Source organism: Bufo bufo, chromosome 8 (assembly GCF_905171765.1).
Source record: "Bufo bufo chromosome 8, aBufBuf1.1, whole genome shotgun sequence".
In the NCBI taxonomy this organism is placed as follows: domain Eukaryota; kingdom Metazoa; phylum Chordata; class Amphibia; order Anura; family Bufonidae; genus Bufo; species Bufo bufo.
The window spans coordinates 24673175-24690097 of NC_053396.1; the positions used below are offsets into that span (position 1 = coordinate 24673175).

The following is a 16923-nucleotide window of genomic DNA, read 5'->3' on the forward strand; positions in this document are numbered from 1 at the left end:
AAATGTACTGAGGATATGTGAACTTCATATGCATGGTCCTGTAAAATGAGTTAAATCATGTAGCATTTTCTATTTAAGTCAGTTGTGAAGTAACATTTGCGGCCGTCACTTGATTTCCTGGGACGGCTCCCTTCTCTCTGATATTTGCCAGTTATTATCTCTAACCAAAGTGGTCAGGGAGATAAGTAGAGAGAAAACACTTCACTGACATGAGAGCCCTTTTTCACAAGATATAATGTGAGTTAAATCATACGGGAAAGAAAAGGCTGTGCACTCGTATCGGCCATTCATGTATCGTTCGTATGAAAAATCCCACCACCAGCTGGCCGTCCAGAGAGTCTGCTTTTGAGCATAGTTGTGGTCCTTGAGCACAATGGCAAATGATCACCCTGTACACTTAGTTACGGCCGGCAGAGGACCAAATTTTCCATTTACTTTAATAGGGCTGAGCTGCAATACCAAGCATAACCGCTATACAATGTATGACACCTTGCTCACAGGAGGCTTCTTAAACAGCTGATTGGCGGGGGTCCTTGGTGTCGGTGTCCACCGATCAGATACTGATGACCTATCCCAGGGATCAGCAACCTCTGGCACTCCAGCTGTTGTGAAACTACAACTCCCAGCATGCTCCATTCACTTCTTTGGGAGTTCTTAGGACAGCCAAGCAAGTGTGCAGCTGGAGTGCCAGAGGTCGCTGACCCCTGACCTAACCTGAGGATATGCCATCAGTATAAAAATCTCGGAAAACCCCCTTTAGGGCATCTGTCAGCAGTTTTGTACCTACGACACTGGCTGACCTGTTACATGTGCACTTGGCAGCTGAAGGCATCTGTGTTGGTCCAATGTTCATATGTGCCCGCATTGCTGAGAAAAATAATATTGTAATATATGCAAATGAGCCTCTAGGAGCAATGGGGGAGTTACCATTACACCTAGAGGCTTAGCTCTCTCTGCAACTGCTGCTCCCTCTCTACTTTGATTGACAGGGCCAGGTAGTGAAAACATGCCAAGCTTACATGCAACAGGTCAGCCAGTGTCATAGGTACAAATCTGCTGACAGATGCCCTTTAAAGGGGTTGGTCACCTTTTTGTTTGTTTTTTCTTGGCAGCCCTCCCCTTCACATCCGGGCCAGACCTGCAAAGGGAAGCATACTTACCTGTTCTATGCCGCTGGATCCTAGATCCTTCGGTCTCTGGCCTCAGCTACCTCGCTCCGATCCTGTCAACATCTACTTTGACACCGATGCATCCAAAGACTGGTTATGGTGGTGACCTGCACCCCTTGTCTCATATTGGGATCAGGTCTCCGCTGCAGCCAGTTATTGATTGCAGCCGAATCAAAGCAGATGTTGACAGCATAGAACCCAACTGAGGGGGCCAGGGAGTGAAGGAGCCAGGACCAAGTGGTGGGGAGCAGGTAAGTATGCTTCCCTTTGCAGCTCTGGCCAAGAGGGGAGGGTTTGTCAAAAAAAAAACTCCAAAAAGGTGGCCTACCCCTTTAACAACAAAGGATGAAATTCAACATACACCCCCATACACATTCGATGTTCGACCAGGTGTTTGGTGTCCGTCTGACGAAACTGAGCCAAACGGATCCGTCCTGACACAATGTAAGTCAATGGGGACGGATCCATTTTCTATGATACAATAGAAAACGGATCCTTCCCGAATTGACTTTCAATGGTGTTCAAGACGAATCCGTTTTAGCTATGTTAAAGATAATAAAAAACGGATCTGTTCTGAAGGAATGCATGCGGTTGTATTATCTGAACGGATGCGTTTGTGCACGTCCATGACAGATCCGGCACCAAACGCGAGTGTGAAAGTAGCCTAAAGTGAACCGTTTTTTAAGGCTATTTCTCAGAAAGGCATAAATGAAAAAAAATGCCCAAGAAAAAACAATTTTTAAACTTTTTTTCTTTTATTGTCGCGTGAATGTAGCTTTGGTCATTTTCTGATGACACAGTGACACATTCCCTTTAAATGATTGTAGCCCGGCTTCTCTTTAGTGGTCGTTATGGGTGCTGCCAGTCTGACACCCCTGTCAACCTCTTCCGGGGTAATATGAGGGCTTTCTTTACAACCCTTGTTTCTCCCTGATAAGCAGGCTATATTTGTCTGGCTGTGCTCCACCCTATTGTCTGCATGTAGGCTTAGGGGAAATATAGGCGGCCTAGAAAAAGATTAAGCAAAATGTATCACACCCTGCACTCCAAAACTCTGGTTTCAAACAGTCGCAACATAGCGCTATGTGAATGTTTGAGCTTATTTGCACTAATATTTAGCGTTTTCTTTTTGCCCTTTTTTATTTTTTCATACATCACTCAAGTTTTAAACGGTGGGTAGGAAGTGGACATGGTTAGCTAGTAATGTTCATTAATTTCACTCCAGATTTATCACTATGACTTTTTTTTAAAGTCATAAGCTCGCTGCAGTAGGGGGCGGTGTGAATAAACTGGAGTAGCATTTCTAGACAAAAGTGTGGGGTTTAAAGACGAGCCAAATTTAACAAACAATGCTTGATTTGGCACAAAGTACGCCGACGCTGAGTCAAGCAAAACTGACTTCAAATATTATCCTCGTGAGAAATTCAACCCTTGGTTGTTAAACAATTTATTCTTTACAGATTTCCGACACAGTGTACCGGATGGTGCATGAGCAGGCACGTCAGTTTTATGAGGGACTGGAAAAGAGATGTGGCGACAGGAGAGCACAGATGGAGAGTCAGATACGAACGGACATGGACCAGATCATCGCCTGCAAGGAGCATGTGTCTAACAAGATCCGAGGTAAAGGAGGGGTCATTGAGGATTATTTAAGTTTCTGGCGTGAAAAAAGCCACAAGACGTGATTTTGCGACTTTTTAAACGCTTGTGCGACATCATTCTGACACACAGGTGTCTTTACACTGTCCCCGACAAATTCAGTAACACATAAATGATGACAGAATACTGGGCTCATGGACTCCCGGCGGATATGCCTAATTTTTGACGAGGTGTGTCTCTCGTCATAAATTAAGCACATTGTCTGGCAGCGCAGGGGCTACCAAAGACTAGCACAAGACGCTAGTCTTTGATAAATAACCTCTATTGTTTTGTATCCAACGCTTAAAGGGGTTATCCAACCCCTATAATTCCCCTCCAAAATGCCTGGGCCCCTCATATAGGTTATACTTGCCTCGCTCCCTGGCACTCACATCACTCCTGATGCCCGTATCTTAAAGTCGCGCGGATCAAAACATCCGGTAATGGGGGGGGGGGGCCACCAAATAGCGATGCTAAGGAGGCTCGTTCCCAGCTGCCGAGGAACCTGTGGGTAGGTGATAAATTACATTTTGGGATAACCCCTTGAATGTTCTTCAGGATCACTAAACTCTTGCTAGTTTCTGAATCACACGTGTTTTATATAACAGCTGCAGTGCTGCCGAAAGCCGAACTGTGCGTGAGAAACCATGTCCAGTCCCACATCCCATCTATCCTGGAAGCTCTGATGGTGCCAACAAGTCAAGGTTTTTCTGAAGTACGAGAACTGGTCTTCACCGAGGCCACAGAAATGAACAAGAACCTGGTGAATGAGGGAGGACAGGACAAGCTGGGCGAGGTAAGGTTTCACAAAGTGGGAGACAGGTGGTGGCAGTTTACAGCGCACATGATGGCTCTATAAATCTTTAACTTTTATTTCTATACGTCTACCAGCATATGGAGAAAATATCCCAGCTGGCCTATCATCCGATCAAAATGCAGCAGTGCTATGAGAAGATGGATCATCTGAACCTGGAAGGTCTGCAGCAGAGGTTTGATGTGGGGAGTCCGTCTGTTTTCAAGCAGAGGGCCCAGATTCTCATGAGAGAGGTGAGTAAACGTCTAACACAACAGACAGTGTCAATTAAAAGGGCACATTTATATGCAGCGGATTGGGCAGGCAATTATCAGGAAGGGACCCTTCCTTCCCAATAATTGCCTGCTCGTCATACAGGGTCATTGTTTCCGGGCAGCAGATCCCTGTTCACATAGTGCAATCTACTGCTGAGAAACTATGACTACAGTGTCCATGTGAACAATCGTTCACGAGTGTTTCCTTGTTCATCGGGTGATCCGCTGCACCTTTACACAACTGTTTGTACTAACGTTCCTTCCCAATAATCCGTCTGACAGTTGCCGCATGTAAACCCGCCTTAAAGGGGTTATCAGAGACTAACAAATGCTCCCCTATATGCCGGGCCCCTCACCCTGAATCTACTTACCTGGCTCCCTGCGCCGCTCCTGGTCCCCGCACTGCTGCACCTGATTCTCCCCGTGCACGGATGAAAACATCCGGTTTTCGAGGGTACAGCTAATGGCAGGCGGGGGCGAGCCTCCCTAGCATCGCGGGTGAGGCTTGTCACCGCCTGCTATTGGCTGCTCCCCCTGACACCGGATGTTTTCATCCGTGCACGGGGAGAAGCAGCTGCAGGGAGCCAGGTAAGTAAATTCAGTGGGAGGGGCCTGGCATATGGGGGAGCTTTTCTTAGTCTCGGATAACCTTCTTTAAAAAAAAAAAACCAAAAAATGTTTAATTGTTTGTGTAAATAAGGATACATATCTCTGTATTAAAAGGCACGGTTCAGCAATTTAAAGGGGTTATCTTAGATGATACAGATCTGCAGTGGGGATGATACTCACCTGATCCCCGCCACTTGATTCGGTCTGTGTGGCTCCCAGACCGTCCACGCAGACCAAATCCAGTGGCGGGGACCAGGTGAGTATCATCCACACTGCAGGTCTGCCATGTCTGGAGGTCTCTTCAGCTGGATAACCCCTTGTCCTTATCAAGAAGAAAATGTACAACGCTCCTTTACATGTAGTGACTATTTAATATAACAGTGAACTTGTAATCCTGGTCACATGGTATCAAGATGTGCAAAAAAGTCAAAATTGTGCCCGCTACTAGACTGTTTTGCATGGCAACACCCTTGTTTACTGCAAGACCATCATGTGATTGCATCTTATGTTTGAAATATTACACACTCCTAAAGATCTGCCATTACAACTGTGATCTGAGAGTCTTTACATAGAGATGAATGTAATCTACTAAAATTAGTCAAGAACTAGGGAATTGTGGGCATTATCAAAGCCGTCCTAAAGACCCCTTTACTCAGGATGCAAAGACAGTTATTGCAATTGCCTGATGGTGAGCGGAGGTGATAGCTGCATGTAGATGCAGCAGTCAGGTCCTCTGTATGGAGATGAATGATCACTACTGCGATCAGTCGTCCCCACACATTTATTGTTTCTGAGCAGCAGTTCCTTATTTACACACAATGATTTTGCATGCTGCATTTCCTCATTTATCAGCTGATTAATTGCTTAATGTAAATGTGCCACCATTAGGAGTGAGCGTTTGTCCCCCATAATTGCCCAATGTAAGAGAGCCTTTACTGTCCATTTACATGGCTCGATTCTAGGCCATAATGAGAGCCCATTTAAAAGGCCGATGTAAAGTGAGTGGGGGACGATCATTTGTGCCCAATAATTGGCCCGATTGTCTGCCGGTGTAAATAGGACAAAGGACATGGCAAAAAATGGTGTATATTAGTTGATGGGCTCCTCAGTCTAGTCTGTGGTAAAATAAGAAACTCCTTGTTTTGTACATTGTGTTGGAAGGGATCACACAGGAATGCCTTCTTTTAATAGTCAGTGCTGCCCTTTCCAATACCCCAGCGGAGGCGCTTCTCTATTCTTACTAATGGCTCTGTCTATTGAAAGCATGAAACAATGGCTCCCCCTAATGGTCACTGGTAATAGTGTCTCATTTTGCTAGTGACACCGCACCTAGATCACTTTCAACATGTCATACAAGAAGCAGAGCTCCAAGGGATTTTATGTGTGGCTGGGACATACGAAATAATGCACCTTAACCTGTGCCACGTATAAAGCACTAAATAATAATTATACAGAGCTATAAAATCTATAGAAATGTATTCATGTAGCATTATATTACAGACTGAGGGTTGTCAGGTCCAGCCAGTTACAGTTGTATCAATCTCACCCTGATCTGCCAGCAGATACCCAACGCCTATGGTCAGCCTTACTGTACAACTGAGCGTTTTCTGCATGATATTAAAGCGATATCTTTCTTTTCTAGCAAACAGACAACGCAGTTTTCACCTTTGAGCAGCTTATCCATCAGGAGCTGGCCAAGTCTGAAGGAACAGAGAACCTGTGCAGAGACATCCAGCGTATATTAGAACGCGTCCTCAAGGTAAGAGGATTCATCCTGGCAGTTTTTAATCAGAATTACCAAATCAGTGACCTGTGCATGTGGGGACAATGATTTATTTCGTCATTTGGATCTATAGGAGGTCTTCATAAGAACAGTGCACCCGATGGAAATCAGAACGTAGAGTTATCAAAGTGTCTTCATGGTGCAGCTGTAGGGCTTGGGCCTGTAAATGTACAGAAATAAGATTTTTCATACATTACATTTGTATTTAATTACTACTCTTTCCCCCAACATCCCCATACGCATTGGGGGAGGGAGGAGAAAGCCGCTGCTGCTGCACACCTCTGGTGGTGGCTTCTCTCCAAAGTATTGACATTTAGTCCATCTCTGCCCTGACATCATCTGTCGTTGAGAGTCAGGAGCTCTCCGTGCCCATTAGCTGGTCAGTCCTGCTGACAATAGTCAAATGTGTATGGGGCCTTTAGTCACAGACGGCAAAAACGATTACTGTTTTGGAACAAAAAAAAAAAAAAACGGGTCCCCCCCATGATGAAAGTTTATGGAAGCTCTTGTGACATCTGTTCCATGACAGAATTTCCCTTGTGGGTTTGTCTCACTGGGATACCTTTGGGTCCAGATCGTTACAGTTTCTATTTCACCAATAAATATAATATCTTATTGTCTTCTTGCATAAACTTCCACAAAGCATGACAACCCCTTTAAAGGGGCTCTCCCGTTTCATAATGACTTTTTTTCTAATCTACCCCAAACACTGCACATTTTGCCCCATATACTGGTTTTTCATGTCGCCACTTTCCTTCCCCAGTATCACTGCATGCTGGCAGGATGTTGACATGCAGAACTTCCTTATTTTTTTTCATCAGCTTCCTGCTGGCTTTTCTAACTAAACCCACCATGCTTTGCTTTGTAATATTTTTGACTGGAAAAGCAAGCATTTGGGCAAAAATATGAAGTACTCTGAGCAGATAAAAAATAATTAATTACGGAACTAGAGATCCCCTTTAAGCTGGCCATACACATTACATTAATGTCAGTCAAACTAGGGGTGGGCGATATGGCCTAAAATCTATATTGCGATATAATTTTAAGCATGTGCGATATGCGATATATATTGCGATATATTGTTTTCTATATTTGGGGGGGCGTTTAAACTTTTTTTTACTTTTTATTTAATAACTATTAGTCTCCTTAACCCCTTAAGGACCGGGCTCATTTTCACCTTAAGGACCAGGCTCATTTTCACCTTAAGGACCAGGCCATTTTTTGCAAATCTGACCAGTGTCACTTTAAGTGCTCATAACTTTAAAACGCTTTGACTTACCCAGGCCGTTCTGAGATTGTTTTTTCGTCACATATTGTACTTCATGACACTGCTAAAATTGGGTCAAAAAAGTTAATTTTTTTGCATAAAAAAATACAATTTTTACCGTAAATTTTGAAAAATTAGCAAATTTCAAATTTTCAGTTTCTCTACCTCTGTAATACATAGTAATACCCCCAAAAATTGTGATGACTTTACATTCCCCATATGTCTACTTCATGCTTGAATTGTTTTGGGAATGATATTTTATTTTTTGGGGATGTTATAAGGCTTAGAAGTTTAGAAGCAAATCTTGAAATTTTTCAGAAATTTACAAAAACTCAATTTTTAGCGACCAGTTCAGGTCTGAAGTCACTTTGCGAGGCTTACATAATAGAAACCACCCAAAAATGACCCCATCTAAGAAACTACACCCCTCAAGGTATTCAAAACTGATTTTGCATACATTGTTAACCCTTTAGGTGTTGCACAAGAGTTATTGGCAAATGGGGAGGAAATTTGAGAATTTCATATTTTTGTCAAATTTTTCATTTTAACCCATTTTTTCCACTAACAAACCAAGGGTTAACAGCCAAACAAGACTGTATCTTTATTGCCCTGACTCTGCCGTTTACAGAAACACCCAATATGTGGCCGTAAACTACTGTACGGCCACACAGCGGGGCGTAGAGTGAAAGGTGCACCATATGGTTTTTGGAAGGCTGATTTTTATGGACTGGTTTTTTGACACCATGTCCCATTTGAAGCCCCCTGATGCACCCCAAGAGGAGAAACTCCCTAAAAGTGACCCCATCTAAGAAACTACACCCCTCAAGGTATTCAAAACTGATTTTACATACGTCGTTAACCCTTTAGGTGTTGCACAAGAGTTATTGGCAAATGGGGATGAAATTTGAGAATTTCATTTTTTTGCCTAATTTTCAATTTTAACCCATTTTGTCCACTAACAAAGCAAGGGTTAACAGCCAAACAAGATTGTATCTTTATTGCCCTGACTCTGCCGTTTACAGAAACACCCCATATGTGGCCGTAAACTACTGTACGGCCACACAGCGGGGCGTAGAGTGAAAGGTGCACCATATGGTTTTTGGAAGGCTGATTTTTATGGACTGTTTTTTTGACACCATGTCCCATTTGAAGCCCCCTGATGCACCCCAAGAGGAGAAACTCCCTAAAAGTGACCCCATCTAAGAAACTACACCCCTCAAGGTATTCAAAACTGATTTTACATACGTCGTTAACCCTTTAGGTGTTGCACAAGAGTTATTGGCAAATGGGGATGAAATTTGAGAATTTCATTTTTTTGCCTAATTTTCAATTTTAACCCATTTTTTCCACTAACAAAGCAAGGGTTAACAGCCAAACAAGATTGTATCTTTATTGCCCTGACTCTGCCGTTTACAGAAACACCCCATATGTGGCCGTAAACTACTGTACGGGCACACAGTAGGGCGTAGAGTGAAAGGTGCGCGGTTTGGTTTTTGGAAGCCAGATTTTGCTGGACTGGTTTTTTGACACCATGTCCCATTTGAAGCCCCCCTGATGCACCCCTAGAGTAGAAACTCCATAAAAGTGACCCCATCTAAGAAACTACACCCCTCAAGCTATTCAAAACTGATTTTACAAACTTTGTTAACCCTTTAGGTGTTGCACAAGATTTAATGGAAAATAGAGACACAATTTCAAAATTTCACATTTTTGGCAGATTTTCCATTTTAATATTTTTTTTCCAGTTACAAAGCAAGGGTTAACAGCCAAACAAAACTCAATATTTATGGCCCTAATTCTGTAGTTTACAGAAACACCCCATATGTGGTCGTAAACCGCTGTACGGGCACACGGCAGGGCGCAGAAGGAAAGGAATTCCATACGGTTTTTGGAAGGCAGGTTTTGCTGGACTGTTTTTTTTGACACCATGTCCCATTTGAAGCCCCCCTGATGCACCCCTAGAGTAGAAACTCCAAAAAAGTGACCCCATTTTAGAAACTACGGGATAGGGTGGCAGTTTTGTTGGTACTAGTTTAGGGTACATATGATTTTTGGTTGCTCTATATTACACTTTTTGTGCAGCAAGGTAACAAGAAATAGCTTTTTTGGCACGTTTTTTTTTTTTGTTATTTACAACATTCATCTGACAGGTTAGATTATGTGGTATTTTTATAGAGCAGGTTGTCGCGGACGCGGCGATACCTAATATGTATACATTTTTTTTTATTTATGTAAGTAAAAAATGTTTTAGTGTCTCCATATTCTAAGAGCCATAGTTTTTTCAGTTTTTGGGCGATTATCTTGAGTAGGGTCTCATTTTTTGCGGGATGAGATGACGGTTTGATTGGCACTATTTTGGGGTGCATATGATTTTTTGATCGCTTGCTATTACACTTTTTGTGACGTAAGATGGCAAAAAATGGCTTTTTTTACACTGTTTTTATTTTTATTTTTTTACGGTGGTTATCTGAGGGGTTAGGTCATGTGATATTTTTATAGAGCCGGTCGATACGGACGCGGCGATACCTAATATGTATACTTTTTTTTTATTTATGTAAGTTTTACAGAATGAGTTCATTTTTGAAAAAAAAAAAAATCATGTTTTAGTGTCTCCATAGTCTAAGAGCCATAGTTTTTTCAGCTTTTGGGCGATTATCTTGAGTAGGGTCTCATTTTTTGCGGGATGAGATGACGGTTTGATTGGTACTATTTTGGCGTACATGCGACTTTTTTGATCACTTTTATTACTTTTTTTGGGAAGTAAGGTGGGCAAAATTTCAATTTTCTCATAGTTTTTATTTTTTTATTTTTATGGCGTTCACCGTGCGGGGAAAGTAACATGACCATTTTATAGATCAGGTCGTTACGGACGCGGCGATACCTAATATGTGTAGTTTATTTTATTTTTTTAATTTTTATTCAGTGATAAATGTTTTTTTTTTTATCTTAACTTTTTTCACTTTTTTTTACATTTTTGTGACCCAGACCCACTTGGTTCTGGAAGATCCAGTGGGTCTGGTGTCTGTATAATACAGTACAGAACAATATATATTGTTCTGTACTGTATTTTACTTACACTGAACAGATCTGTGCTTTTAGCACAGATCTGTTCAGCACCATGGACAGCAGGACGCCTGAGCAGGCGTCCTGTTGCCATGGGAACCTTCCCCGTCTGCTCAGAACTTCGCAGACGGGGAAGGGTAAGGACGGGGCTGAGGGGGGCTCTCTGGGGGCTCTCTCCCTCTCCATCGGGGGGCTGCAAAGCCACAGCAGCCCCCCGATGGAGAGGGAGGGAGCTCCCTGACCGATGACAGTTAACTTTTTCCATACAGCGGTCCGTACGGACCGCGGTATGGAAAGGGTTAAACGGCTGACATCTTCACAGATGTCAGCCGTTTATACCAGGGTGCCAGCAATGTGCTGGCACCCTGGTATACCCACTAGAAGCCAACGATCGTTCATGGGGAGGCGGGCGGGGGATCGCGATCCCGCCTGCCGCACCGCCCGCCTCCCGCAACGCCCCCACCGCCTGCGACACCCCCCCCGCACCACCCTCCGGCATAAAATCGTGCAGGGGTGCAGGGGGGGGTGAAAAATAATGATTTTAGCCACTCTAAAGTTTCTGATCCCCGCGGTCAGGGACCGCGGCGATCAGAAACTGCAAAAAGCGCAGCAAACCGCAGGTCTGAATTGACCTGCGGTTTTCTGCGATCGCCGATACGGGGGGGTCAAATGACCCCCCCCTGCATTGTTACGGGATGCCGGCTGAATGATTTCAGCCGAAATCCCGTTCCGATTAACCCCTGCGGCGCCGGAGTTCCGATTTTAAGTCAGGACGTACCGGTACGTCCTCGGTCCTTAAGGACTCGGGAAATAGGGCGTACCGGTACGTCCTAGGTCCTTAAGGACTCGGGAAATAGGGCGTACCGGTACGTCCTAGGTCCTTAAGGGGTTAAGGGCTAGAACGTAGAACCCTTGTCATATTCACCCTAATAGAGCTCTATTAGGGTGAATAGGACTTTACACTCTCCCTGCTGCCCTGTGCTTTGTGCTCACAGCAGCAGGGAGCTGATCCCCGTCCCTTAAATGGTGCCATCCACAGATACCCCCCTCCCCTAAACGGTGCCATCCACAGATCCCTCCCTCCCCTAAACGGTGCCATCCACAGATCCCCCCCCTCCCCTAAACGGTGCCATCCACAGATTCCCCCCCTAAACGGTGCCATCCACAGATCCCCCCCCCCCAAACGGTGCCATCCACAGATCCCCCCCCTCCCCTAAACGGTGCCATCCACAGATTCCCCCCCCCCCCATAAACGGTGCCATCCACAGATTCCCCCCCCCCCATAAACGGTGCCATCCACAGATTCCCCCCCCCTCCCCTAAACGGTGCCATCCACAGATTCCCCCCCCCCTCCCCTAAACGGTGCCATCCACAGATCTCCCCCCCCCCTCCCCTAAACGGTGCCATCCACAGATCTCCCCCCCCCCCTCCCCTAAACGGTGCCATCCACAGATTCCCCCCCCCCCCCCCCTAAACGGTGCCATCCACAGATCTCCCCCCCCCTCCCCTAAACGGTGCCATCCACAGATCTCCCCCCCCCCTCCCCTAAACGGTGCCATCCACAGATCTCCCCCCCCCTCCCCTAAACGGTGCCATCCACAGATCTCCCCCCCCCTCCCCTAAACGGTGCCATCCACAGATCTCCCCCCCCCTCCCCTAAACGGTGCCATCCACAGATCTCCCCCCCCCCCCCCTCCCCTAAACGATGCCATCCACAGATCTCCCCCCCCCCCCCCCCTCCCCTAAACGATGCCATCCACAGATCCCCCCCCCCCCGACGCTCACAGGAATACATTTAAAAACTAATCAGTAACTTTAACTTTATTCATTGGTGATCTCTTTACTGTATACCTTACTAGGTCTTAGCTCCGATAACAGCAGGCAGTGCGGGGGGCGGCGCTCACTCACTGACGTCACGCGCCTGCGCCGCCTAGTGGGAGGAGCAGGCTCGTGACGTCAGTGAGTGAGCGCCGCCCGCCCGCACTGCCTGCTGTTACCGGAGCTAAGACCTAGTAAGGTATACAGTAAAGAGATCACCAATGAATAAAGTTACAGTTACTGATTAGTTTTTAAATGTTCTACTGTCAGCGGCGTGGCCCTGTATGTTCTAACCCCCAGGCAAGCGTCCCTGTCACCATGGGAACGCCTGGGGGTTAGAATATACCATCGGATTTGAGTTTTCACGCGCTCACTGAGATCGTGAAAACTTACTCAATGATTTACTGTCAGTCCCTCCCCTCCTCCTCTTTTGTCATTGGTGGTCAGCGGCAGCCGCGCACAGTGGGGAGGGAGGGACTCTCTCCTTCTCCACTGTGCCGGCTCAGGATCATATCGCGGTCCGGCGATATAGGCGATATGCTCAAAATCCATATCGTGGCACAAATTTATATCGCATATCGCCTATATCGTCTATATCGCCCACCCCTAAGTCAAACCCACAGTTTTTGACACCTTTGGTTTTATCTTAACTCTCGTCTAATTGGAAAACACATTAGTAAGTGTTTTACTACCCCTTATAGTCACATGGAAAAAAACATTGAGTAATTATGGAAGATTAAATTCATAGGACGAGAACACTAATATCAGTAATGTATTTTACAGAAATACGATTACGACAGCAGCACTGTCCGGAAGAAATTCTTCCAAGAAGCGTTACTACAGATCATCATCCCGTTTCTACTGAAGAAGCTGGCTCCAACCTGCAAATCCGTGAGTGTGTAAAGGAGGGAGGAAATAGGAGTGCGAAGGAAGTGAGGTGACTGGGTTCACAATGTGGAAGGGAAGCAGCTGCCAGTAATGATAAGAAGGCTGTGAGGACCACAACAGCAGGGATAGCCATAGAAAGCAGAAGTGCAGAACTATCTGATATTACCAGAGTGACTCTAAACGACATTACTCTTCCCATTGTATTATGACCGTTGTCTGCCATAAATGCATTGAAAAACAAGGCATTTGGGCCAAAGTCACTTTTTCAGATTCATACAAATATCAGAAAAAGTAGATGGATTAGAGCCACGCTGTGTGACTGTACAGCAGAATTTCCAGCATAAGCCGAGGCGCCTCCTTACAGAGACCAGTCCGGTATGGAGACTTACTGGCAATGCTCCATGGAGTTAAAAAAAATATATGAAAAGGGGTATCCCCCCAATGGAAGAGAACTCTCTCTAGCGCCACCTTGTGGACGTGGCTCCCTATGAGTCAAAATTCTACTTTTTAACAAGCCTTGGGATTTGGCAAGCCAAATATCCATCCGTAGACAGTGGTTTCGGGGTGCTTGCCCCCTCGTCATTAAGGAGCAGGATTCTAGCTGGCTGGGTGCGATCCTACTCCGTACTGACAAGGGGCGAGCACTCCAAAAGGGATTTTGACTCCCAGGGAGCCACTTTCACAAGGAGGCGCTATCTAGATGGCACCCTTCCTTGGGACATTCCCAAATACATAGATGTAACAGCACTTCCACTCTCCAAAAATAAATGATTTAGTTCAATACCGCAGCACTCCGCGTCTTCCTTTAGTAATTGTTTAGGTTTTATTCACCAAAACAAGTGAGAGGTTTCAACTTCCTACATTCTTTATCAAGTCGAAACTTCGCAATAAACATTGAAGCGTTGGTGAATAAACCTGAACAATTACTAAAGGAAGACACAGAGTGCTGCGGTATTCTTTTTCTTCATATTCTCTTCCTTGGAAGATACCAGTTTGCATACAACATAAGCCTAGAAAACAAGCACCTGTCATTACATGGGCTGCTCGTACATTACTGACCGTATACAAGCTTTAACCCTAATTTTGCTCCGTCCCCTCTGCAGGAGTTACCCCGTTACCAGGAGCTTATATTTGAGGAGCTGTCCCGGTTTGTGCTGGTGGAAAATGTTTATGAAGAAGTTGTGCTACAGACCATAATGAGAGATATTATGCAAGGTAAGGATGGGGCAGTCATGGGATACGCTAGTGGTGGGGATGAGATTGTATAAACCCCTTCTAAATGTATGTATTTGATATCATTTACAGCGGTTAAGGATGCTGCCACTCAGCGCAAACACAACTTGTACCGGGATAGTATGGTGATGCACAACAGTGACCCCAACCTTCACCTTCTTGGTGAGGGGCCTCCCATTAATTGGACTGATGAATATGCCGATGGTACAGAACATGCAGGAGAACGCCATGGCAGGTCTCGCCAAGTGGTCTCTATTATTCAAGACGATGACGCGCCAGAATACTTAGAATCCTGCCAGGAGGCTCCAGCCCACGAAGGCATCCCCGAGGAACCAGCAGCTAGTGACGTGTACGCAATCCGCAGCATGCTGGTCAAAGAGTTTGACGTTAAAGTTCCAGCCAAGGACACTGCAGAAAGTTCTGAAGAAGAGGTAACACCCGCAATCCAGTCACACACACAGCAAGCGAAACAGGCCGAGCATCAGGGGCCACAAACAGAAAGGTATGCTTCACCTCACGAGCAATACGAAGACAAGCCGGATCACAGTCACGCAGAGGAGATGTCGTCACACCACTGTGTGCCAGCTGACCACAGTGTAGAGACAGCTCCAGAAAATGAGCAAGTGCAAGAATATCACAGAGTGACAGAAGTCTTAGACAAGGATGAGCACGAAGATGTTCAGCCTGAACAGGAGGAACGGCCACAGGCGACAAGTGACCATTTCGTCGTAGACCAACATAAAAATGTCCAGGAGGAGCAATCTGAAGTTCATGAGAACATGGCCTCTCATCAGGAGCCGGTAGTAGCACATGACGGGATTAAAGCAGAAGACCACACACAATGGCTATCCCATCCCCAGACGTCACAGGAGGTAACTTCATCCCTCGTCAGCCCTACAGAAGAAAGCTTAGCACAGGCGATACAGTCTCCTACAACACATTTAGTACATTCCACTCCTGACGATAGTGGATTCCAGTCACCCATGAGCGAGGAGGAAGAGGAAGGCGAAGGGTACCGAGAAATCCCTATACCTGCCCCAAGAAAGCGTGATGAAATCATCACCCCATTCTAAGTACCAGTGATATGGGACTGAGGCTGTAAAATGAACTTCTATGGAGGGCAGAAGCAGCACCTAGCTCTCCTTCCTTTTGGCACAAAACTACTTATTTAAATGCTTTTTGGCTCTGCTCCTCTCTGTTGTGCCAGGGCTGGTATTTTTTTTATTTTTTTTGCTCCCCCCCCACCCCTACCTTTTAGAACTTATTCACCAGCACACGTCACTGCACCTCAACATTACACTGCAGCTGTATACTGACCTATCTGATCACCAAGCCAGCCGCTAAACCTCACACCCACCATGATGGTCATAGCCCTAGAACGCTCTCTCTAACGTGGTGTCCCCTTGTGCACACGTCCATTACTGCCACCTATCGTTTACACGTTCTTCTCAGACTGCACAGACTTGTATTAACACTAACCCAAACGGCAGCTTCAGGGTCTCCCTCTTATGCTGCAATGGTTTTACACAGATTGGGAAAGTCACATCCACTTAGTTTTGCCAAGAAGAGATACCTAGGTATAAAAAAAAGGTTTTCCCGGACATCCTATGGCAGCACAGCTGTGCGAGTCCCATGTGTGATTGTGCTGCCTACGGACTACAGGAGGTTAAAATTTCAGGTAGCTAAATTTTCATTTTCCTGGACGTCCTACGGCAGTACAGTCACAAATGGGACCTATAAAGAGGTGCTGCCTGCGGACTACAGGAAATGAATATTTCAGGGAAATAAATTTTCGTTACACTTCACAAGTCCTTACCTCCTGAGTCTTTATCCTTGAGGTATCTTTACTGGTTCCCATTTCGTCACGCTGGCCGAGGATCCTGTTGCAATCTTAAACAATCTAGTAATCCACACATCACTGAGTGGGATAACAGTGATTATACTAGTTAATGACAGTATTCAGACCCGGCAGGACACACACAGACTAGGGGAGCATTCCCGCTCCCTCTTCATCATATGTATGGGGAAACCCACCGTTTTACGCCGAGCAGTGCCTTTTTTATCTCACTCCAGACCTGCGGATTTTCCTCTCTGAATATATTTTATTAAAACTTTTAAATGTTTTAAAGATAAAAAAAAAGCTTCTAATTAATAATAAATAAAAACTTTATTATAAGAAATTCAGAAAAGCCTGAAACATTTTTGTGTAATTTCATAGAGGGGGGGGGGGGGTTCCCCATTGCCTGAGAGATGCACACATTTCAGTCCAGTGTAAAATATTAATAGACAAATGTCCCATACACAACCATAAACCGAGCAGAATGACGACGTTGGAGAATACCAGTAAGGCAGGTTTCAGACCAGCACGTGCGGTATGTGTGACGGGC

The 16923-nt window shown here is 45.3% G+C and overlaps 1 protein-coding gene across 1 annotated transcript in view; it reads left to right on the forward strand.

The window, feature by feature from the left end:
- Nucleotides 1-16412, forward strand: part of NIBAN2 (niban apoptosis regulator 2) — a 75356-nt gene extending 58944 nt beyond the window's left edge. Inside the window, exons 9-15 of the mRNA XM_040405158.1 lie at nucleotides 2630-2792; nucleotides 3416-3603; nucleotides 3699-3854; nucleotides 6127-6243; nucleotides 13199-13306; nucleotides 14407-14518; nucleotides 14609-16412. Of these exons, the coding sequence (XP_040261092.1) occupies nucleotides 2630-2792; nucleotides 3416-3603; nucleotides 3699-3854; nucleotides 6127-6243; nucleotides 13199-13306; nucleotides 14407-14518; nucleotides 14609-15609 (1845 nt within the window). The 3' untranslated portion in view covers nucleotides 15610-16412. The remainder of the gene's footprint in view (nucleotides 1-2629; nucleotides 2793-3415; nucleotides 3604-3698; nucleotides 3855-6126; nucleotides 6244-13198; nucleotides 13307-14406; nucleotides 14519-14608) is intronic.
- The last annotated feature ends 511 nt before the right edge of the window (nucleotides 16413-16923 follow it).